The following is a 24,044-nucleotide window of genomic DNA, read 5'->3' as shown; positions in this document are numbered from 1 at the left end:
CACACTTGCCACATAAGAAAAATGTTTTGCTACCAAGGAGAAATAGGTTTTACTGGCTAAAGGAGTTATGGTGTCAGTAGAATAAATAATAACAATAGTCATTTTCAACATTAATTTAACAAAAATGTGTAAAAAATTAATGAATTAAGAAAAATTTCATTCCGTTCACCCAAATGAATGAGGAAAAGGAAAGTATATAATATAAATGTAACTATATGTTATATTTATATGTACATACTTTCAACAATAATAGATGTTTAAAAAGTAATAAACGAAAAATACAATAGTTTATAACTGTGAACTAACGATAAACAACAGTGTTAACTTCTACGAAACAGTAAATAAGTAAGTAGGTACATAAGGTACATAAGTATGAACGATTCTGAAAATTACTAAACCCAAATCTTTAATGGATTCTTAACGATACCTACTAAGGTAAGAGTAAATCCGATTTCATTCCAAGAAAGTGTATTCGAATTTTATTTTCTAATTTTTATAAAGATGCCACATACATTTTCGTACATGATTGTGGATAAGTAATCCACAATCATTTTGAATCACCCAATATATTAAATATTCTCTGATTAAATAGAGTTGGCTCCACCCTGGGCAAACACTGTTGTAAATGGTAATATTTTATAGATATAATGCTCGTCCATACTATTCTGCATTAAAATAAGTAGGTGGTAGCTCTTTAAAATTCATAATCCAAATTTTAATTTTTAATTTTACAATATACAGGTACAGTTTTGAGATTAGGATTTTAGTAGTAGATGAGTTGAGAAAAAAATTTAGTGCATGTTAAAATATATTTTATTAATTAATTTTAATGCCTGGAATTTATTTCATTACAAAATACTTACACATCGGAAGATTTGGGCAATATTCGCGCCAAAATCTTGGGAATGCTACGCGGTAGCGGTAGTTTCTGTGCACCCCCACTCTATATGCTCATCGCCTAAGCTTTCCAAACCTCATAAAAGAGAATCCCAGAAATTCACTTTAGTTATAGACTGTGGACTGCCAGTCGATTACTTCTGGTAGTTTTGCGTTCTTTCGTAAGTTCAGTAACTCAGTAATTTGTGGTGACTATTTTTAGACGTTCTAGTGCGCCTGCGCCTGTGTGGAACATTCTAGGCGATTTCTCTACAACTTGTGAACAAACCACAATTCTGCGCAGTTGTACCAACACGACAAAAGTGGTTACTAACGCTCCCTAACTTCGAAATCCCTCTTTTATCGGCAGACATGGCGGACAACACAGAGTCTGTGGCTTGTGCCGTAATTTACGATTTTTTATCGGCAAAAGATAAAAACTTGGCCAATGTTTTTCAGAAGAAAACCAAAACGGTAAGTGCACTTTACATTTTTTATTAAGATTTCGTGGGGTGTTTTTTTGTACGAACATCAAACATTCGGAATGCGTGCATGAGGTCGCACCACGTGCTAGTACACAAAATTATTAATTCGTTTTAAACGTGTTTAACTGTCGGCTTTTCAATGTAGAAACTTAATAATTAGTTTGATTCAAATTTACGAGCCATTTGCGACGATTAAAGTTGTTTTTTGCTTCGGTTCTAGGGTGGTTTGTTGAAGGGTTCTCCCACGTTTGCAGAAATCTTGTCTCACTACTTAAAGTCGGGCCCCAAATCTAAAAAGTTGAAATTAAAACCTGCAGACAGTGACGAAAGTAGTAGTGAGGAAGATGAACCTCCTAAAGACAAAATTAGTAATGGCGTAGTTAAACAAGTGAAACCGGCACAGAAAAAAACACAATCTAGTAGTGATGAGAGTTCGTCAGATGAAGCTACCGTGCAGAAACCAGCTATTAAGACACCTGCCAAGACACAACCAGCTAAACCACCCCAAAAAAAAAAAGAAGAAAGTTCGGATGAGGATTCATCGGATGAAGATGAATCCCCTAAACTGGCGCAGAAAGCGCCAGCTAAACCTGCTGCAAAACCTGCTCAAAAGAAAGAAAGCAGTTCTGATGACTCTTCTTCAGAAGATGAAGCACCCAAGAAGACTCCGCTAAAGTCAATATTAAAATCACCTGCACAGCCAGTATCAAAACCTGCTGGACAGAAAAAGGAAAGTTCAGAAGACAGTTCTGATGATTCATCAGATGAAGAACCGGCAAAGAAACCAGTTGTTAAAACACCAGCTAAACCTGTCCAAAAGAAGGCAGACAGTAGTTCAGATGATAGTTCTGAGGAGGAGACAAAATCTGTTGCAAAAATTGGTAAACCTGTGTTGCCAAAAAAAAAAACAGAAAGCAGTTCGGAGGAAGACTCTTCAGAAGATGAAGCTCCCAAACCAACTGCTAAAGTGACAGCAGTTAAAATCTCCCCTTCTAAGAAGAAAGCAGAGAGTAGTTCTGATGATTCATCTGACGAAGAACCACCGTCGAAAAAGAAGGAAGTGGCTACACAACAGAAATCTGTAGCTAAAGCTAAAAAAGAAAGTAGCTCCGAGGAGGATAGTTCAGATGAAGCACCTGCTAAAAAACCTGTTGTAAAAACACCCACATCAGCAAAATCCACTCCAGCCAAAAAAACTACAGAGAGTAGTTCTGACGACTCAAGTGAAGATGAGGCGCCAAAGCCTGCAGCTAAACAACCCAAAAAAGCAGAGAAAAAAGAAAGTTCTTCAGATGATAGCAGTGATGAAGAAGAAAAAACAACTCTGAAGGCCCAGAAACCTAATACTGCATCTACTCCAGCACCTAAAAAATTAGCTGCAAATAAAGAATCTGAAGAAGAGAAGCCAGCTGAGGTTTCAAGCAAAAAGAAAAAGAAAAGGAAAGCGGAGGAGAAAGGAAATGATGAATCAGTATCCAAGAAAGGAAAATATAACAAAGGTGACACCATCAACGGAGATGGTAACGTAAGTACTTATGGTTAAGGTATGAAGGGTGTTATAAGGCTGATAACGCACTAGGTCGACAAAGTTAAACCCGAGGGCCTCTGGCCCGAGGGGAGTACGCCGACCGAGGGCGTATCATTATAACACCCGTGGTGCCTTCAATGTTTAATGTCTGACTAGTTTCGTGTGTTTTTAGATTGACAATAATTTGACAAATTTAATAAAAAAAATAATAAATTAATTAAAAAAAAAATAATTACCTAGTTAGTTTATTGGGAAATAATGAATTTTCAAACTTGCTCAAGATGGAGGTTTTTGTAAATTACATTACTAAATAGCAAATTTATGTCAGCAGTATGATTATTCTTTTAAATAATATCTTTATTAACCTCATTTCTTGCCATGATAAAAATTTTGACATTAGTAATTTTCTATCTGACTAATTCCTCACGTGTGTCAAAATTTTTAGCACCGTACACCATTTCGGAGAATCAGAGAGGAACAAGTCCAGGTGGATCCCAGATTAAAAGACAATTCATTTGAAGCAAAGGTAACGTGCGACTTCATTTGTGTGCAACTGGTACGCGACCTGTCTCTCGGTATAGACAGATATTCACAAAATCGTTTACAAAAAACCTAGCCAAACATTTTGATTTCGCACGTTGCTTGGAGATAGTTCGCGTACTTGTTGTACTAATATGTTTTTTTTTTAAATTAAGGATGAAGACGGAGCGAACCAAAAAAATAATCGTCGCGACTCGTTCGGCGGCAATCGCGGAGGACGTGGAGGTTTTAAAGGTGGCCGTGATCGAGACGGGGGCGGTTTTAGAGGTGGTCAAGACGGGGGCGGCTTTAGAGGGGGCCGTGGAGGTGGTAAAGACGGCGGTGGTTTTCGAGGTGGACGTGACGGCGGTGGTTTTCGAGGTGGACGCGACGGAGGCGGATTTAGAGGCGGTCGCGGTGGGGGCGGCTTTAGAGGTGGGCGTGATGGAAATGACAGAAGCGGGGGTCGGGGCGGTTTTAGAAAATCGTTCGACGGAAACGACAATGGAGGCTTTAGAAAATCGTGGGGCGAAGGTGACAGGGGAGGTCGCGGGGGCTTCCGGAAATCGTTCGGTGACGGTGGGGGCAGAGGTGGCTTTAATCAGAGGAACAGTTTCGGACCACAGAAAATCACCTTTGATGAGTAAATTTTTTATATATTGTAAGTATACTGATTATTTAAATGTGTTTGTAAAGCAAAAAGGATTTCAAAAGATGATTTAATTAATTGTGGTATGCTCTTCAATCCACCAGTTATAGAGTTAAAGTAATGTAATTGGTTGCTAATAAGAGCGAGATAAAATAAAACTTTATACTACGAGGTAATTTGAAAAAATGACCGTGGTATAATTTTTGACACTCAGTTTAAATGCAAAGATAGTAGCTTCAATTTTTCGTTTTATTTGACGTTATGGTAATTGTCTTATTTGCAGTTTAATTCAAGAGGATCCTGGGGAGAGAAAGCAAATATGGACTTAAAACATACCCGGGGGAAGTCCTTTAGACATGAAAAAACAAAGAAAAAACGAGGATCGTATCGCGGCGGGGCTATAGACACATCAGTCAACTCTATTAAATTTGATTAACTTTCGCAATAGGTTTAGTTTCGTTGCAGTATAAACGTAAAACAAATTTTTTGGAAAAGTGTATACCTGGGTTAGAAAGGATTCAGCGAACTGTGATTTCAGATATTTCTAAGACTATAGGTAAAGAACTTTTCTAATTTTTAAGTTACTAACTAAGTCTGTGGTGTCATTTAATAAATTTACAAATTTCTCGGGATGTTAGTCTGTCTGATCTTCAATATGTACACATTGTGAAAAGTTTGCTCCTTTCGCGTTCCTATCTAAAATGTTTTATTCATCTGATAAGTTTACAGTATGTTTTATGTTAAGTTTAACATATGAATTTGTATTTTTCCCTATAAAGTAATGTTTCGTAGTAAAATATAATTTAAGATTGAATGTTTTATTTTCACCTTAAATGAAAACTCGCAGATAATTTAATTCAGTGTAGTAAAACCTCTAGTTGATACTCAAGGGTCTGGAGGATATTGTCTACTACGGGTGATCAAGAATGACTGTTTAAGTTGGTAACACTGGATCGTATTTTAAATCGTATAACAGGAGTAACTTCCGGTTGTTGGTGGCTTCGTTATTAATGATATACCTACATCAGATATTTGTCAAATAAACCAACAAAACATATCCAGTTGCAGTGTTATAAATAACCGAATTAAAAAAATTTCTTAATTGTACTATCAACTTAAACAGTCCTTCTTGATCACCCGGTACAAAGGGTTACGTTTGAGGAGTATGGGGATTATTTGCCGATAAGTGAAGAACAAATGCAAGAAAACCGGCACTTGTTTTTTACTAACTTATGTACAGCGGCCAAGCTGCGCCCGTTGCTGTGACGTAACTTATATGATAAGGATGGAGAAGAAAAAAGAGAATCATGGTAGATGTTAAATGAAAACAATTTTAATAAATATTTTAAACTGACCCTAATGAATCGCCCATACCTGACAAAATGTCTCATAAAATTAGTGTAGTAATCCGTAAAAATTCTCATGAAGTAATCAGAGTAATCGCTAATCATTACAAGAAGTGTCTAGAGGGACCGCCATTATTGTCAATACAATAATGAAGACGCAGATGAAATTCCAGCATTCCTCTGTTGTGGCAGCATTTCCTACCTGTTCTCTTAAAATCGAATATACCAAGTCCTTCATGTACCTACCCCCACAAGAAGTCGCACGGAAATTCTCGAGGCGCGAGGAGCACTCCCCCACGATTCACCATACATAATACATATTCAATATTCGAAAATAAACGTACCATTTTCACAAAATTTTAGCTCAAATCACAGAATCAACACGGAAACACCTGCCTTTTAGAATGGTATAAAACACTAAAAATTTAATCCGCTTACGTCTACCTCGGCCGCAGAGCCAAAAAAACTTTATTCTAAAAACACAATGTTTTGCGCTGATTTTACAAAAACTATTATTTCACGGTCACCGTTATTGGGTCAAATAAGTAAAAAATAGACAGCTCGTTAATTTATGAAAGGGTAAAATACTGAAATGAAAATTATATTTCGGAAAAATGGTACATAACCATTTTGTTGTTCTTGAAGAGATCTGTCACTGGTTAAAATTAATCTACTTATTTCTGAGACGCGTTGTATATTTTAAATAGTTTATGAAGACGATTCAACGATCGTTTATATAATTTTTAATTACACCGCATTTGTTTTGCGTTAAATAAATTACGTAATTTAAACTTTATAATTAATTATGTAGGTGTACAATTACGGCACCAGCGAGATAATAGTCAGCGTGAAACCCGTTGTACTCTGAAAATACATAAAATCATTTAATAAAAACGCATCATCTTTTATTAATAATTATAAATACTTATAAAAAAATCACTTAAAAATAATTTATAATAAATATCTTACAAAACGTAAAAAATGAAGTATGAGCACATTATGATTAATTTTGTTTTAAATAGCACTATTACATTTGTGTTTGTCGACATTACAATCTCGGTATTGAAGCCATCGCGCTTGCCTCCTGATTACTCTGTGATGCATATTTTGGCCTACACACACAACCACTTTCAACTAACACATAATCTTGTCCCGTCAAAGTAACAGGTCCCAATGGGATAACTAAAAACAAATACGGGACGTAGGTTTGGGTGCATTCGCCTCGAACGACGTCACATTCTGAACTTTCGCAAACCTAAAACACACAAAATAATTAATTCATTTTTGAAAATGTGAATATCAAATTGTTCTCTTCTTAAAAAATTGGTACTTGCCTCAAAAACAACTTGTTGGAGCAAATCTGGAAATTTTTGCACAATTGTTACTGGCTGGCCGGAAGTCAAAGAGACGCCGTACATCGGGGCTGTGGTGTTATAACGAGTCTTGCACAATCTGGAAGGTGTTCCTGTGCATGTCGTGGTAGGCGAGACGTTGGCGGCTCTCCCTACAAGAAGTTAATTTAAAAAATGGTCAAACTTCGTAAAGGAATTTGCGTCTTGTGGGAACGAATTAGTTGCTGTTTTGTCGATTAAATGCTAGAGGAGGGTATGCAAGATATGAATAAATTCTGTGGACAAAAAAGTAAAAATGTATAATTACGTCAAAGACTAGGACAAGGAAAGAATAAAAGGAAATGGGCACATTCAGTGATTGAAAATAGTGTCACGTTGACTTAAATGATAATAGAAATTATAAGACAGCGCACACGCATGTTCTCACGTCAAGAGGAAGTGCTAAAATAATTGCTCTGCATAATGGTACGGAATGGGAATAAAAAGTCGTCCGCACTAACAATAAATCCTAATTGATCAACGAATTTGAAAGTTAAAGTTTCCGACACAAGTCTACTGCCCGAGTAAAGAAAAACAACAAAGTGTGTCGCATTGCGGTAATATTTAGGTTGCTTTACAGTACTAAAACATATTCATGGACTCAACAATATGGCCAGTTTAGCAAGTTCTGTTATAGAACTGTTACCCGGCAAGTTCTCACCTTTTATCCGTTACCATCGGCTGCTTAATTGATATTATTCCGCAATTATTTATTAGACTAATGGCAGATACGTACTGGAAATAACCGTAATAACAGAAAACGTATTAATGGCACAGATTTATGACAACCGAGATCAAGACAAGTCTTTTAATCAATTTTTTACACTTCCTTTTCCGAGAAAATGCGCTTTGTAGAACAGGTTTGATTATTTCCTACCTGTCCTAGAAATTGATGGCCCGTTTATGTCACCGAAATTGTATTCGTGCGCTGCAAGCAGAGCTTTTTGCGTTATGAAGGGATCTATCGTGTTTCTGGATCTTCCTGTCCTGGAACTTCCGGACCAAAGGTTTGATCCCCTAAACGACCTCTCGATGGCTGGACTGGACAATATATAAATTACTATTTAATTTAGTAAGTTACTTGTTAGTCGTATTTATTATGACTCACGTTGGATATGGCGCGTTATTTGGTCCGATGCAGTTCGGTGAATCTGACAGGGCATCTCCCCAGAGATATTTGAGTCCTCCGCTGCCTTCACATTTTATAGGAATTTTGGCTAATATCCGGCTCGAGGAAAATAGTAATACTGCTAGAACCTAGAATAAACAATTAATCTTTAAAAACGACCAATGAAAAACATATTGGCTAGTGTAACAATAATATTACTTCTTTTAGTGCTCGGGAAATCCGCCGCACGAATGTGTACATAAAATCTTTCTTGGTACGAGTTTGCGTGCGATCGGATATCGGATGGATAGTCACTGTTAATAGTGTTAATAATATCCACAAGAGTTAATTATTGTACATTCAAGAAGTATACCTACGTGATTGTTATGCAAGCGCAATATTAAAGTTTATTTTTGCAGTTCGAACAAACTGTTATTGAACAATTTTGATGTCTCTTAATGGCTCTCAATATTTAAATTGAACCGTTTGACATATTTTAAGATTTTATTGATACCTGCTTCAAAAGCCGTTGAAAATGCTAAACGATAAATGCTTATTGGAACCGCATTATATCTAGAACCAAATTTGGAAAGTTTATTAGACTGTAGCTTGCTGTAAGCTTTTGTTACAGGTTTGCATGTTCTGTCAGTTCTGTGAAACACCTGTACCTACAATAAAATTCTTCTGATAATCTGAGCAATAACCAGTATCTTGACTGTATAACCACCAGTAGTAAATTTGAAACCAACAATATAACTAAGAGATTTAATGCTCCACAATTATCTCTTTTTATTGTTGAAAGTGCATAAAGTGTTTGATGGACGGTCGACACATGACAGGATACCGACAATGTTTTTCTGTGCCTACCAACAGCGTTTTCAGTGTGTTTCTGACTCACTTCCTCTTAAGTGATAAATCTAGTTGTACTTTCTAAATATTTTTGAATTTAAACTGTGACCGCTTTGGAATTAGCTACTTCCCATTCAGAAGTAAAAATCAGCAAAAATTACTAATAGGTACACTAAGAAATTATAAACATTGAAAAAAATAGCTATCAACGTGATATTCAATATAAGTGGGTGCGATGATTGTAACCTAAATGTAAATTTTGATATGAAATTGGTGTTCACTTTTTTTTTTAACAATTTGTATTGTATTTTTCAAGGTTACTTTTCATTTTTTTTTCTTCATATATTGCTGTACATATTGTTACTTTGACACGCTATATCAAGATCTAATAAATTAACTTAGTGGGTAGTGCTTTTACTCCTGAGGGACCAAAAGTGCTATTTTACTTCCTCAGTTGTGACACGAAAATAATGTTTTATACAAAGGTCGTACAATATATTATATGTAGCGAGAGGAATACATAATTTTTCCTGAGGTGTAATGAGTAGCAACACCCGAGGCCTACAAAACACTCAGGAAAAAATAACATTCCCTCCTGATATACATGTACTAATTTTTTCACGACCAAAGTAAGATTAATATGTTTTTCAAAACCTAGTTCATTGAATGAATTTAAAAAATTCTTTCATAACCGTGAAAACGTATGTAGGTAGATAAGTTTATTGTGATAAAAAATGGATGTCGAAGACTTTTGTGCAAAAGAACTTGAACTTGAACTCCGTAGGGAATTTTTTGAAAAATTATTTAGCGAAGGAATAATTTGTTATTTCTTCCATGATTCTGACTTCTACTCTCGGTGTTGAAAAAATATGTTATCCTGATGTAGGTACTACATATTGACTAATAAAAGTTAAACCTAATTTAAAAGCTCGTTTACTGCTATAAACGAATACGTACTAATCACAAGTTATTTCGTTATCACCATTTTACATATAGTTACTGGAGCTTGTTATAAGCACCGAGGCCACTGAGGTATACACATACGTAGAATGATTCTGATTTATGATAAAACAGGTTGTTATTATTCACTACAATGACCGTATCGAAAATGAAGATATTTTACGAATTGCGTCACATAACACTGAATAGAATTTTAATTAAGTATGTAAAAAGATTATCTTGATAACATATTTTACAATAGTTTAAAGTAAAGTCTAGTGCCAAAGTAACTTGCAACAATAATAATTCAAATTTTTGAGACCGCTACCAGTGACAAAGTTCAAGTATGTCACCCAAATTCTTGACTATTTTTAGGCTTTAAGCGTTATCGTACTCTGATTTACAGTGAGTTTTTTTTGAGACATACATATAGGTACATATAACCATATATTTTATACATATTTATATAGCGGTGATTTGGCCAAAATTGTCGCCACCAGGCGAGAGTATTCCTATTAATATAATTCCATCACACAACCGTGAGCGATTTAGCCCAGTTTTGGATCAGACGATTTTAGTTAATTACTCTATGTCACGAAAGAGACGCTTCTAATTAACTTAAATAATTTGCGTAAATTTTAATTACGTAATTCTATATTATATTTATCTGTCATAAAATATACATTTAGTTTTTTAATTTTCTTTTATATTACACTGCGCCAAACAATTGTCGCAACACATCGAATTTCGAAAATATTGTTTGTTTCATGAGAAAAGATACCTATCTATATAAACGTTAACGTAATATTTTGCTTCAATTACTTCTGTCATTTTTAAGTAGGTAATGCAAAAATACGTGTTTTGACAATTTTTTGGCACAGTATAGTTACTTTGTAGGACAACAAAATTCAATAAGTACTAATACTACTTAATCAAAATCATTTTTTGAAAACACTTGTTTAAATAACAGATATTTAACCAGACATTTTATGTAATAATCTAATCTTGGAAGTCGGTATGTTAGACAAAATTAAACTAAAAGATTTTTTGAAGCGATAGTAATTTCACAATTTATATTCGTAAACCTACCTAACATGGAGGTTTTAAAAATCATATTTTCTAACAAAGATGCTAGAGGCATAAATTATGTTTAAAAATGCCTTGCAAGAATTGATAACGGTTATCCGTTAATTAGAAACTTAACAAATTATTGGAAAAGTTATGGAAATGATTTTTTCCTGTTGCATGATGGTCAATAAAAGTTAATAAATTAAACATTATGTAGGCACGTTTCGGATAAGTTGATTTCTACAATACAACATTATCTACAAACATTACATTCAGGTCAGTCACTTTCAATTAATCTTTAAAAATAGATTTTCAATACAGAGACATAGTTCATATCGTAAAATATTTTGCCGGCTTTCCGTAAGGTATTTGCGTTAACCAAACTCTTTTAAGTAACAAATTTACATTGTTATTAATTATAATATAAACAAATATTTTTGAAGCTCAAATGCCTTTTAGTTATCATTACATATATGTAATTATTATTTTGACTATTATTTTTTTTGAATCTAGTACACTTCTCAGTTTTATCGTAAACTCATAGGTAAGTATTTTTAGTCTTATATTTTTAAGCCCTATTATAAATATCCATTTAAAAGCGGATGTGTGTACAGTTTTATTTTAAGTAGATAAGATAATGGAACCGAAACAATCTTCCGTTGTTACTGTATGGTGGTCACTTTAACCTTCTATATTTATATATTAAAGGTATGTACGTATAACTAGTTTTGTCTGAAAAGACATACAAAAAACAATTGGCTAACAGCTTTAGCAAACAAACAACAATATATGTAAGTGTTTTGTCATTTGTCACTCTATGGCGTTGGTTTCTTATTATTGAGGCTACCAAGTCAATTAAATTAACACTAGTGTGACATTTGAGGAAATTTACTATATGGAAAAAAGATTTAATATCGATAAGAGCACTTATCTTACCTTTCATTTTAAAATCATTTAATTTTTAAACATACAAAGTGAACGTAGTAAAATCTTTCTGCTTTCTGAAGAAGATAACAAAATATGCAGAATTAGCTATTTGTTGGAGAAACTGAGCGCAACTTTAGTTTGTAAACATTTAATTTACAATATGTAATTTGTTTTTGTTAAATCGAACAAAGTACATAGACACCCAGTAGGTTTTTAACATTTCTATGTTAACAACTATTTAGTAGGTATTCATAATTAAATCATAAATGAATAATTGAATTTCATTATGCTGATGCCATCGTCATTATCATTAACAATCTTCGCTCTGTAATGGCTACATCATTATTTGTTTGGTGATGTTTTTTTGTGGTAGGTACCTATTCTTGTCGTTATTATGAGTTCATATACCTCTGTGTTTTGACGCTTTATTATAATTTCATGGTTTATTACTACAACTGTGATATTATCATTTGTTTTCGTAAAAACGGCGGACTCTCACGACATAATTAAATTAGCAACAGTTTTCCAAATTATATCTGCACCAACGAGCACGTTAATGGATATTGATAGGTTCTAATTAAAAGTTCTTGATAAGCAAGAATGGTACCGACTTCGTGACGAGAATTTAAACGAGCCTTTAGCTTGAGGTCTTTAAAAATTAATCACGAAAAGTACCGTTCAATTTCCATCTCAACCTCATTCCGAAGCCTAGTCATCCCATACAAAGTACAATACCAAATACCTCCCAAGATGACATCACCGGTTTCTCTCAGATTTTTCGATTGATCCGTAAAATAACCCAAATACGACAGTGTCCCGTGTGCTGCATTGGCCACCTGTCCAAGTACGTATCTACTCAAAGCGATACCTGATCATTGACCTCATCATATAACTGTACTCCGGCGTTTATGTGGGCTGCAGAGGGCAAATATTTTGAATATCGGTAAATCTACATATCTTTCGCGAGTTCAGAATTGATGCATTACGGCCCTGGATAATGGGCATTCAACGACCGGACAGCAATCTCAAAGAGTTAAACAACAAATCCGAAAAACCATCTGCTTCGGTGGAATACGGTTACAATTAGCTAAATTAAATAGGTACTTACTGCGAGAACTGTGTTTGTGCTACGGCCCATTCTTGTAAAAACAGCTCTGCTTAAGAAAATTTAAGGGTTGAGTAATTCAAACTGGAACTTCAAGATTCAGTATCAATTACTGTAGGATTCGTTGTCACTTTAAAATTTCCAATCCATATTTTTAATATAAGAATCAGTAAAAAGGTTTTTAATTTTTTTTTTCTGGAAAATTCACCAAACTAACACCGTTTGAAATTTCTTTGGTGGACACTCAATCGTAACACGTCCAGATTGATCGATTCAGTTTTGTAGATGATAGATTTGTTGATGCACGAAATAATTTGTTTGAAGTGTGCCAGTAGACTGAAGACAGAGTTGTTCTTGAACTTGTGAAACGGAAATGATATAATGTGGTACCTGGGAGGGATTAAAGAAGAACAAGAACAGTTGCTTCGCCAAAGTGGGAGAACACCCTGTTTTCCTATTAAATTATATGACTGGTAAAATAGTTGATGACCAGACGTGCTACGCTCAATTAGCTCCAAATACTTCGCTTTGCTGCTTCAATATAATAAAGAGATGCGTTCAAGAACTCGACACTTTGTGTTGAGTTTTTATCTTTCACTGCAATATTTAGTTTACCCTTTATAGTTAAATGAGTGTGATTACATAAAAAAAGTAACAAAAAATGTTTCCAACAATAACAAAAATCTTACAGAAAAATAATCTGCAATCACCTGTAATCTACATATAATTTGAACTAAACAAACTGACTGATAATAATTTACCACGTCGTTCTAGGAAGAAATCTGTGCATAATTAACAAAATTATGTTTTTATACATTTTGACAAATATCAAAAATAAAATTACTTTTATTAACAAGTTGCTTACATAAGTAAACACTGTAATTAGGTATACCTAATAAAATGTTTTATTACATATTGCTCTGTGTTTTTTTTTTAAGTTAGGTACTTAGTGTATTAATACTTCTGCATTTCAGTTACTTGTTTAAGGAACTAAAGGGATTCAACAATGATTATTTTTTGTACAATGACCGTAGGTATAAAAAAATATCCTGTTATGAAAGGCGGGAAAAGAATTTTTCTTTTGAAAAGTTGTTCCATCAATACCATAATTTGTGTTGTATGTGACAGATGTCACTATGTAACACTTAACCTCAGCCGGTAACAACTGTTGGTTGATAATGTAGTAATCTGAGGTATCCATAAATTTGACGCCACGCCATTTTGTTGGATGCAACATGGATTTTTAGAATCCGAAAACTAGTTTTTGTGTGAAAACGATGACTTTTTATTATAAATCACATCGATCGACAGTTTATAGTAATCGTGGCAGTTTCATGTTCTATTAAATCATGTGAATAATCTAGTTATGTGTATATAGTGAAAATAAGTACCGGCGTCTTTGCTAGCTTTTCTAGTTGTTCTCGATTTTGTTATTTAGGTGGTTTTCAGTTGGTTTTCTAACAGAGGAACACACTTGGCTCTATGATGATGTATACGGTAAGTTTTTTTGGAGTGAATTCCGAGTTTCCCCCCTTGGTGTTTATTAATAGAACTGTCAAGTATATGTAAGGGAGAAATGTTGTAAACATAAATATTTGTTGTCTTCAGGGCACAACCACTGAACAAGACAATCGCTTCAGCGATAAAGAAAAGAAACTTCTCAAGCAGATGAAATTCAGTGATTGCTTGAGTCAGAGGGTAAGTGAGTGAATGTAGCACTGGCGCCATAATAGAATGTTCACAATTCCAGGTTGATATGTCCAAAATTAAATTGGATGTAATTAAACCGTGGATCCAGGACAAGTTGACGGAGATTTTAAAAATCGACGACGACGTCGTTGTTGATTTTGTTTATAATCAATTAGACGAAAAGGTAAATAATTACTTGAAACTTAAAAATGCATGTCTAAATATCTATTTTTAAGTTTCCGGATCCAAAGAAGATTCAGATTAATCTCACTGGGTTTCTTCATGGGAAAAATGCGCGCGAATTCATGGCAGAGCTATGGGCGTTGCTCATATCAGCACAGGATAACCCATCAGGGATACCAGATTCACTGCTGGATATGAAAAGAGAAGAAATAATTAAAAAGAAGGTTAATACAAAAAAAAAAAATTTTTGCAATTCTCTTTCACATTAGTTGTTACAGGAAAAAGAAGAAAAAGAGCGCGAAAACAGAGACAGGGAACGGGAAAAGGACCGCGAACGCGAAAAATCGGACAAGGAGAAGAAATACAGGGATAGGGACAGGTCTAGGTCTAGGAGGAGGTCGAGGTCAAGATCAAGACCTAGAAGAAGGTCAAACGAGAGGTCAAGCAGGAACAATGATCGAGCCAAAGACAAGAGGTCGAGGAGTAGGTCCAAATCTAGGATCAAGAATGATGAGACAAGAAATAATGGTAACGCGAGTCCAAATGAGCGGGAGAATAATGGCAGAGAAGAATCTGCCAAACTGGAAAGTAATACTGCCAATTCTAAACATAACTTGTAAGTTTAATTTATTGAAGGTTTGCTAAGTATTTATGTGTCTGGTGGTAAGTTGTTAATGAGCATTACAAGAAAAACATTTGAAACTTAAAAAGTCATAGCAAAAGGTTTTGAAATTATGTGTGTTAACCTTGATTGACTTCATTCAAATATCGCAAACGCGTTGTACCTAAGAAACTAATTAATTTAATTAGATAATGAAATGGACTACAATCCTAATTTAAAAAAGATTTATCATATAACACGGTTTACGGTTATGAAAATTAAAAAAAAAAATGAAAAAAACCGTTTGGGTGTTTTGCCGACAAAGATACGCTATTTGAAAGATGCTTACGTTTGTCGTTTATAAGGTTGGTTTCTATTAAGTACACTGTATTGTGGTGGGCGCTGTCGATAGAGATCGGTTTACACTGGGAAAAGCGGGAATTTTGAAATGTAGGAAATAAAAAAGTTGAAATGCTTGAAAACTCCTTCACTGCACAACATTTTTCATTGCATTATTGTACGTGATCTAAAGGTACAGTATATGTTTCTCAGGCCACTTCCAAAGTGTTAAATATATTATATATTTAATATCGATTCCCAAAGGAAATTAACTTGGAAGAAAGACGATTTTGCCTTGATGCTTAATGTAACCGGGACTCGCACAGATGTAGAGTCCCCATTAAGTCTGACCTATCTTATACTTTACGCGCGAACGGACAAATTAAACTACTTACAACTCTTGCAGTAGAAAGTTTGGATAACTTGTGAATCTGTAATCGTAAAAATTCCGGATGTTATGCAAATATTCATACATCTGATTACAGTATAACGGAGATTTAGCCTGCTAGATATGAAATTTAAAAAAATCAGCGGGTGTATTTATGTTGACTATAAATTTGCATTATCTCTTGTTAAGTAAGAAAAAAGTAGAAGGTAGCACTGTTGACAGTTACCAAGTGACCCTACACATTTTTTTACAAAAAATATTAATGCATTATGTGTTTCTAAGTTTCTAATAACATGATAAGCGGGATATATTTTCTAGACTTTTCCACTTTTTAAGTAACACCGGCTGATAAAGATTGAACTTTGTTTTGTAACTGATTTAGTTGAATTTTGTATGCCTTATGACTCATATGAGAAGGTGTGCACGATTGGAGTAATTTTTCCAGAGATTAAGTAATACACACATGTTGTTACTTTTTAATATATGTATTACATACTTGGTTATAGTAAAACACATTAGGTAACTTTTTTAATGGTACGTACGAGTATACGTCATGTTCAGATTTATTTTTTCTGTGAATAGTCACGCTTCAAAATATTGTACTTCCGGACGATGTTGTGTCAACATTTTTAGGCTTTCTTAGGCACAATTGTTCTTGTGTTTTTGCCACATTTTTTTTAATTGACTCAACAAATTTAATAATTTGAATGAACCTACATGTTTAGCTAAACTAATAAACAAGTTTTTCGAGTACCCACTTTATAATAGACTACCGAATGATGTCAGGATCCCAGGAATTCAAATAGATCACTTATTAATAGAAGTTTTCTATTTGTGTTTCAATATTCAGTGTTTCACTTTCCGTTGTAAACTAAATTCTTTATGAACTGTCGAAAAGTGGACCACTGATATTTTGAATCCATGTCTTTAGTACATATCTGTGTATATACAAAAAATGAAATCTGAATAATTTTGTTTGTACAATATTCTAGCAAAAAATTAATACGGTGGTTCCGTTATTTCCTTTCTAAATATCGAAAATAGTTTAATATTAAATTGAAAGTATAATCAGAAAAAAATTCTTACAAATGATTACATAATTTTGAAGAATTATAATCTGTGAAGTTATATATATATATTATATATTAAGCCCTTTATTCCCGGCTGGGACATAGGGAAGAAACAAATTTTCTCCATTCGTTTCTGTCTCTCGCAATATACCCCATCTCTGCCACAGATTTATTGGTCTCCCTCAGCGTGGATCTCTTCCAAGTTTCTTTTGGTCGTCCGATCTTCCTTCTCCCTATTGGGTTCCAGTAGAGTGCTCTTTTACATATCTCTTTGTCGTCTTTTCTTAACGTGTGCCCCATCCATCCCAGTTTCCTTTTCCTAATTTCGTGTGCTATTTTGAAGAATTATAATCTGTGAAGTTAAAAACAAAATTTCAATAAAAATTATAGAGGCCGATGTACTTAAATAACTCATGCAGTTTGTTAAAATTGTATTGAGTAATTAAATTTATTTCTTTTTTTTTTCACCTAAGTTGGTATTTTTGTTTGTTGTTAATTGCTCATATTTGCTCGTATGTATAATGAAATGTTCGTCAAAATTTTTCTAGCTGAATGATGCGATACTAATTTGACCAGTATGAAGGGCCCGTTTAACGTAATATTTACTGTCATAGAGAAAGTTCCCAACCAGTTTCAAAACTTCAAGCGAAGTTGATGTCCATGGCCGGCGGCAACGCTAAGCAGCAACAACAGCAGCAGCAGCAACAGCACCACTCCAGATCACGCTCGAAGTCTCTCTCCCGGTCCCGTTCGAAGTCGGCTTCACGTTCGAAATCGCCCAGCAAGTCGCAGTCGAGGTCCCGTTCATCTAGTCCGCGAGCATCGAAGGATCGCAAGTCGCGCTCCATCTCCAAGGACCCCAAGGACAAGAGGCGTTCGCGTTCCAGTTCCGACGCGTCCAAGGACAACTTCGAAATCAGGAAGAAGGAGAACAGCGTCCAGAAAAAACGGCACTACCGGTCCAACAAGGACAGCTCGGACAGCGAGCCGGATCAGGACAAGGGCAAGAGGAAGAAGTCTGCTTCCAAGTCGCCACGACGCAACAGAAAGAGCAGGGATAAGAGTCCGCGGCGCAAGAGGAGCATTTCAAGGAAAAGGAGCAGTTCCAGGAAGAGGTCTACTAGCCGAAAGAGGAGTGTTTCCAGAAGGTGGGATTTTTATTACTATTATCCGCTGTTTGTTTTTTCTTAAAAACAAGGATTCAAAAAAAAAATTCAATTTGTCGACATGGTATGTAGTCGCAGTTGGTAATCTTTTATCATGTTTGTGTCAGTGGTGAACATTTTCTAATAGTTAAATTCTTGCAACAAATTCTGTTACACTTTTTTACGAGCGAGCCAGTAAAAGTCAGACTTTAGTGGAACTCTTGTTTTGTAGTTGTTAGTTGTTGAACAGTTTTTAAGTGATACATCAATTATTTTCTTAAGAAAATAAATTTACAAGTTTTAAGTACTTGTTTCAAGTACACACTAAGTGCTTGACTATTTTCAGTTGGTTTGATTTAGTGTATCATTAAAAGAATCAGCTCGTAATGTCGCATTATGCAAATATGATAAACATATTTTTGTGACATCCGTATGTAACAGAATTTGTTAATTTTATCAGTGTTAGTAGTTGCATCAAAATTCTCAAATAAATTTGTTGTTGCCTCTCTTCACATAATATTGATGAATAATTTATTATAAAATACTTTTTATCTCAGTTTTATTTAAAAAGTGTTGGTGTATTCTTCTTGTTGGTATCGTTAAACTACTATATTTTAGAGCAATCTCATTGTTTTTATTAATCTCACTCAATTCTTGGTCATTTACACCTATAATTAGTATTTTGTTCGAGTATTTCCAATGTTTTATAAAACTGTTGCTAGTTTCAAATTACTATTTTATTAATTATTCTGAAAATCGGTTACAAAGGTATTGACATTTTCCTTTGGTTTCACATCTTAAATCTGATGTGATCATATAATCGAGAATGAATGTAAATGTGAAAAGGACAAATTTTTCTAACTTGATTAAAAGACCTAATTCACAGTGGTATCACAAAAAAAGATTGTGTGTTACTGTATTCTTGAGTATTTATACTTTGTTGCGATCCACTTTTGTCCGCGTGTTTCCACAAAAAAACTGCACCATTTAGTTTTCCATTTTGAAAACATTGTAAGTTTGTGATTGCAGTTTTTTAATTGGAAACAAATTGCATTTATATTTATTGTCTTTTGTTAATGTAAGTTTTTAATTTTTACTTCAAATTACAGATAGATTTTTGCTTCCAGACGTAGTCCATCTCGAAGCAAGAGGAGTCTCAGCAGACGAAGAAGGAGCATCTCGCGATCAAGAAGGAGCACTCCAAGGAGACAAAGTCCTCGAAGGAGACGTAGCTACAGTAGGAGGAGGAGCTTGAGCAGGAACAGAAGAGGACGAAGGAGCAGGAGCAGGCGAAGCCCCAGCAGGAGGAGACGCAGCCCTAGTAGAAGGAGGAGCAGCAGAGATAGGTTTGTGTTTTGTCCCATTAATGTTTTTTTAGGTTTTTATTAAACTAATTTTTGTTTTGTTTAGAAGGATAAGGCGCAGCAGGAGCCGAGACAGAAATCACCGGAGACTTTCACGGGAGAGAAGACGTTCAAGATCGCGCGAGAGGAGGTCGAGGTCGAAGAGAAGATCTCGCGAGCGAGGTAGTTTGAGACGGAAATCACCCATCCGCGGTAGATCGAGGGAAAGGATCCGCAAACCTAGTCCTAGTCCCGCAACTCGCAACGATCGTCGTGATCAAAGGGATGAATCACGAGGATCTCGACCAACGCCCAGAAGACCAGAAGATAAAAAAGAAGAATTCGCACTCAGACGCGTTGAGGAAACCAAAAGAAACGAAGATTCCCATAAATCAGACAAGAAGTTGGAAGAAAAGCGAAAAATTAGTACTTCAGATAGTCAAACAGAAAACGAGTTCAAAGCTAAGGATAGGAAAAAATCAAAATCTAGAAGCATCAGTCCCGAGGATAATAATCTTATTCCTCCGCACGGACCTCCCAGATATTCATGCAGCTTGTCCAGGACTCCTTCACCGTTCATTAAAGCAAATGAGTTCCCGCCTAAGACTAAAACGGTTCCTGTTTCTACAAAGGACGAGAAGAAGAAACTGAAAGAAAAGGCTGAAATGAAATCAAAGAAGGTAACAAAGAAACCTTCGAAGAGTGAGACTGACTCAAACTCAAGTGATTCAGAGAGTGAAGGACAAAAAGAAAGGGAGAGGGAGAGAAAGAAAATTAAGTCGAAGAAGAAGTCAAAGAAACGCGATTCTAGTACTAGCGATAGTGAAGTAGAATATTCGTCTAAGAATAAAAAGGATAAAGAAAGTAGCCCCGAAATAGAAATAAAGACTAAAAAGGGCAAGGAAAGTAAGAAAAGCCGACGAGACAGCAGCGAGGAGAAAATTCAAAAGAAAAGACACCAGAGTTCCGATTCTGAAGACGAAAAGAAAGTTAAAAAGAAGAGAGGGCGTTCTGAAAGTTCAGAAAAAGGAAGGAAATCTAAGAAGGACGATTCTAGCGACAGCGATGTCCCGAAGAGTAAAAGCAAAAAGAAAGTTGACAGTTCCGACGATTCGGAAATCGAGAAGATAGATAAAGATAAATCAAAGAAGCACAGAAGGGATAGTTCTTCAGACAGTGAAGAGGAGATGAAAAAGAGAAAACGCAAAAAGAAGGTTACAAAGTCGGCCAGCGATTCCGACGAGGAAATCGAATCAAAGAAACGCAAAAAGGATAAGAGGCACAAAAAGAAGAAAAAACATTCGAAAAAACATAAGAAACATAAGAAAAAAAAAGTTGAAAGCGAAGATTCTGATAACAGTGACGTCGAAGTAGTTAATGAGGATGAAAAAAAGTTGAGAGAAAAAGCTCTCAAGTCAATGAAAAGGCAAAACTCTAGCGACAAGTCAGAGTGACGTGTATAATAATAAACGTTTTTATTTAGTTTGAATGATAATAGATAATTAGCTTTTATGAGTGACCTGTATTTTTCTTTGTCATTCATTCCGTATGTTGCTGTCTTAATAAAGTTGATATGTATGTGGAAACCCGCCTTTTTTTAGTGACTGCGTTGTCATCAGTTTTTTTTATCAGCCCATTGCGACCGGTAACGAAGTGACGGATGAAATCTTGCGATTACGTTAGAGAAGGAAATGTGAAACTGACTTTTTTGACCGCTAACCGAAAGGTTTAAATTTCGGCGCTCATTTTAGGTTGGCTACTCTGACACGGTGCAAGAAGATTGGTTGCATAAAAATTTAAACCAGATATGGAAGAAGAAAATATTGATTAAATTCAGTTGTGTAGGTGAATGTTGTGTGGTAGGTTGTTTTCTCATTTTAGTTATCCTAACCTATAAACTTTTTTCTTTTGCTTTTTCACTACAAAATTATTATTTGTTACTACTTACAAATATGTGATCGTTGTGTGTTTATGTTCTATTTTATTAGAATTCGTGTTGTTATGACCTTTTTAACCTAAAACTCAAGTAACCATAAAAATGATATGCACTAGGACACCTCAAGAATATTTTTCGGCCGATGTAAGTATTCATATTTCATATTATCCTTAGTTTTAGTCTATTTTATGAAAGAAGTTATGTCTTTTTGGTCACCTTTCATTTATTATTACACATTTTATTTCGATATTTGATAATTTAGAGCCGGCTTTTAAAATGCACCGTGTCTCCCGTTCTAACTTGTCCACATCACTAGACAATTAGAATTAGACATTCTAGATAACTCATACGTCAAACTAAGTGCATCAAAAACCAGAAAAATGTTACCTGGTATTAAATAATTTTTTTCAAGAAATTTGTAATTATTGTTGACTTGCTATTAGTTACGGTTAGAAGCACTCGACGAGATGGCATCAACGACTAATTAATTTCCAGATTTGGAACCAGTCAAGCGATAAAAAAATGTCTATTGATTTATTCAAAAGAGGTAGAAGACATTCACCTTTTTGGAATGTAGGAAATAATCAATATTTCCCCACAAACGCATTCTATGGTGTATGTAGTTCAACGCGAAATGTAAGCATGTACAATCATTAAGTTGTTTTATTATTAATAATTTGGTTAATATCAACAACTTCTTGCCTCTGTTTATTTTTAGAAAGTTATTCCATAATACTCAAAGAGATACGTGTAATATACCAATTTAGATGTTATTTATTTTATATGAATAATAAATTTCATAAATGATTACATTTATGAATACTAAACGTCGATCAGCATCTTCGGGTTATATTGTTAATAATAATATTTTTTCTATAAAATATAAAAATTTCTAACGTTGAAAATGTCGTACCTACGAGTATATTGCATATAAAACCAAGCTGTAAGCGATTTGTGTAAGCCTTTTGTCCTTTCTTTCTCGCCCAAGTCCATAAGTTTGCCTGAGGGGGTTAATCCAGGATATAGTGGATAAGGGAAGTCTGTATCTTTAAATGGACCCCTAAGTTATCATGAAAGTTAACTTAAACGTATATTTACATTATGTGTTGCGGAAAATGACTTGATTTCATTGTATGTATATATTTTTTAATCTGGGAAAAACCATTTGTTTAGAATATTTAACAGATGGCAATGATAGAGATGATTAAAATATAATCTTATCAAAAGTCACCGAAATCATATGTTCTTAATCTCTTGCCAATTCTGTTTATATTTTGACTCACGAAATTATCTGGATTTCTCAAAGTAGCCAAAAAAAGTATATTTCTCATCATCAGATTTAAAGTTTGTTATCTGCATTACATGACCAGTAATTAGCGTAGAACTGGCAAACAAAATAATATTGCTCTTTTTTATTGAAATGTACGGGTAATTGGAATTGCCTTGTTCTGTTAAAAAAAAAAGTCAAAGAATCAAAGTGCGAATCTATGTATGTAGATGGTAATTTTATGAGACCTGCTTTTTGTCACTTCTTAAATATTTAAAAATTTCAAGTTATGAAACTACATATTATTTTTGCTTTGAGTAACCAAACATTTATCTGATAAAATAAATACATATCTGTAATGATTTCTTTAATCACATATTTGGTATTTTTACGGTGTGTTCTCATAATCAATGAAACTTTTCATAAATTAAGTTTACGACTCGACTTACATTATAAAGAAAATCGTCAAGCCACTTTAAATAAATAAATTGTCGATTTTAACGTATTCGCTGCATTACAGTATTGTTAATACATATGAATTTCATAGGTGACTTGTCATAACAAGAAAATACCAGCTCTCTTGTGTATTTGTCTTACAAATTTTGACGGTAAAACGTAACGATTCTTAACAGTTGTTTTAAATAAATTAACGAGTTGCTAGTTTCCAATAGATGTTTGCCATGTTAAAAAATGTTTCAATTAATCGTCATTAGAAAGAAGAGTTACGTCATATTGCTTTACCGTGTACAATATGATCAACCAATGCTCAACAAAAAACGAGATAAGGGACGGTTATGAAAAACAAAACTTGTCAGGCACGGCGTGCTTCCGTTACAAACATTCGCGATGAACTCGTTTCCATTTCGAAAATGAGATTCTGTCATGAATAGTTCTCAAGTGAAAACCATTTTTTAAATAAAAGCAACGGTTTATTAAGTTTCTATACTTTGTCCAGCGAGAGATTGGGACATTTTAAATTGTATTAAATTAACCCAACACTACAAAATGCACTAGAATACATTAATTAAGGCATAATTTCAGGGCAAAAATGTTACTGCTTGAAGGATATATTTCAAATTTCACGTGCGCTAGGTACTACTTCCTCTACGTAGAATTTAATGGTTTTTATGTCAACCAATCTCTCGCTGGACAAACTTTACGCACGTTTTCAGAAATTTTGTTTTCCGTAGCCGCCTCGCCCTTTTTTTGTGTTCATATTGTTGTTACATTTTGATGAAACAATGGCTCATATTAATAAAGAAGTAGCATTTGCTTTTGCTAGCAATTTTTTTA

General features: G+C 34.4%; 4 protein-coding genes across 9 annotated transcripts in view; 3 read left to right on the top strand and 1 right to left on the bottom strand.

The window, feature by feature from the left end:
• The first annotated feature begins 1,189 nt into the window (after window positions 1-1,189).
• Window positions 1,190-4,866, top strand: Nopp140 (nucleolar and coiled-body phosphoprotein 1). Of its 2 annotated transcripts, none has more exons than XM_069046502.1 (4): window positions 1,190-1,350; window positions 1,582-2,886; window positions 3,335-3,415; window positions 4,341-4,866. In XM_069046502.1, exons 1-4 carry the CDS (start codon window positions 1,249-1,251, stop codon window positions 4,491-4,493), a joined length of 1,641 nt encoding a protein of 546 aa, XP_068902603.1. In that variant the 5' UTR covers window positions 1,190-1,248; the 3' UTR covers window positions 4,494-4,866. The 2 variants fall into 2 exon arrangements, with proteins under 2 accessions (XP_068902603.1, XP_068902602.1); XM_069046501.1 differs by lacking the exon at window positions 3,335-3,415 and adding an exon at window positions 3,585-4,069 and having other exon boundaries at window positions 4,341-4,535.
• Window positions 4,867-6,286: 1,420 nt separating this feature from the next.
• On the bottom strand, window positions 6,287-13,522 carry LOC138131658 (uncharacterized). 2 transcript variants are annotated; one of them, XM_069048802.1, is made up of 5 exons: window positions 12,794-13,522; window positions 7,903-8,051; window positions 7,672-7,854; window positions 6,738-6,907; window positions 6,287-6,658 (listed from the first exon to the last, which is right to left on the bottom strand). In XM_069048802.1, exons 2-5 carry the CDS (start codon window positions 7,955-7,957, stop codon window positions 6,452-6,454), a joined length of 615 nt encoding a protein of 204 aa, XP_068904903.1. In that variant the 5' UTR covers window positions 7,958-8,051; window positions 12,794-13,522; the 3' UTR covers window positions 6,287-6,451. The 2 variants fall into 2 exon arrangements, with proteins under 2 accessions (XP_068904903.1, XP_068904901.1); XM_069048800.1 differs by having other exon boundaries at window positions 7,672-7,835; window positions 12,794-13,496.
• Window positions 13,523-13,973: 451 nt separating this feature from the next.
• On the top strand, window positions 13,974-21,134 carry Srrm1 (Serine-arginine repetitive matrix 1). Of its 2 annotated transcripts, none has more exons than XM_069048790.1 (8): window positions 13,974-14,287; window positions 14,399-14,488; window positions 14,541-14,663; window positions 14,716-14,886; window positions 14,941-15,278; window positions 17,675-18,208; window positions 19,333-19,551; window positions 19,619-21,134. In XM_069048790.1, exons 1-8 carry the CDS (start codon window positions 14,273-14,275, stop codon window positions 21,000-21,002), a joined length of 2,874 nt encoding a protein of 957 aa, XP_068904891.1. In that variant the 5' UTR covers window positions 13,974-14,272; the 3' UTR covers window positions 21,003-21,134. The 2 variants fall into 2 exon arrangements, with proteins under 2 accessions (XP_068904891.1, XP_068904890.1); XM_069048789.1 differs by having other exon boundaries at window positions 13,975-14,287; window positions 19,616-21,134.
• A 167-nt stretch (window positions 21,135-21,301) lies between these two features.
• Lmpt (Limpet) overlaps window positions 21,302-24,044 on the top strand; it is a 38,704-nt gene continuing 35,961 nt past the window's right edge. The window contains exons 1-2 of one of the 3 annotated variants that reach the window (XM_069048794.1): window positions 21,361-21,407; window positions 21,537-21,628. In XM_069048794.1, coding sequence (XP_068904895.1) covers window positions 21,587-21,628 — 42 coding nt within the window. In that variant the 5' untranslated portion in view covers window positions 21,361-21,407; window positions 21,537-21,586. Of the gene's footprint in view, window positions 21,629-24,044 lie in introns of all 3 variants that reach the window. The other 2 variants (XM_069048797.1, XM_069048793.1) reach the window with 2 other exon arrangements.

The sequence above is a fragment of the Tenebrio molitor genome, chromosome 5 (assembly GCF_963966145.1).
Source record: "Tenebrio molitor chromosome 5, icTenMoli1.1, whole genome shotgun sequence".
In the NCBI taxonomy this organism is placed as follows: Eukaryota; Metazoa; Arthropoda; class Insecta; order Coleoptera; family Tenebrionidae; genus Tenebrio; species Tenebrio molitor.
This window is presented reverse-complemented; position numbering and strand designations above follow the sequence as displayed.

Excerpts from the sequence above, each read along its gene's own strand:
- Srrm1 (XM_069048789.1), top strand. Across the intron at positions 14,489-14,540 it reads GTGATTGCTTGAGTCAGAGG|GTTGATATGTCCAAAATTAA; the intron begins GTAAGTGAGTGA and ends TCACAATTCCAG. Across the intron at positions 14,887-14,940 it reads AAGAAATAATTAAAAAGAAG|GAAAAAGAAGAAAAAGAGCG; the intron begins GTTAATACAAAA and ends TAGTTGTTACAG.
- LOC138131658 (XM_069048800.1), bottom strand. The coding sequence starts at position 12,823 with ATGGGCCGTAGCACAAACACAGTTCTCGCA. Across the intron at positions 8,052-12,793 it reads GCACAAACACAGTTCTCGCA|GTTCTAGCAGTATTACTATT; the intron begins GTAAGTACCTAT and ends TGTTTATTCTAG. Across the intron at positions 6,659-6,737 it reads TCCAACAAGTTGTTTTTGAG|GTTTGCGAAAGTTCAGAATG; the intron begins GCAAGTACCAAT and ends TGTGTGTTTTAG.
- Nopp140 (XM_069046501.1), top strand. The coding sequence starts at position 1,249 with ATGGCGGACAACACAGAGTCTGTGGCTTGTGCCGTAATTTACGATTTT. Across the intron at positions 1,351-1,581 it reads TTCAGAAGAAAACCAAAACG|GGTGGTTTGTTGAAGGGTTC; the intron begins GTAAGTGCACTT and ends CTTCGGTTCTAG. Across the intron at positions 2,887-3,584 it reads CCATCAACGGAGATGGTAAC|GATGAAGACGGAGCGAACCA; the intron begins GTAAGTACTTAT and ends TTTTAAATTAAG.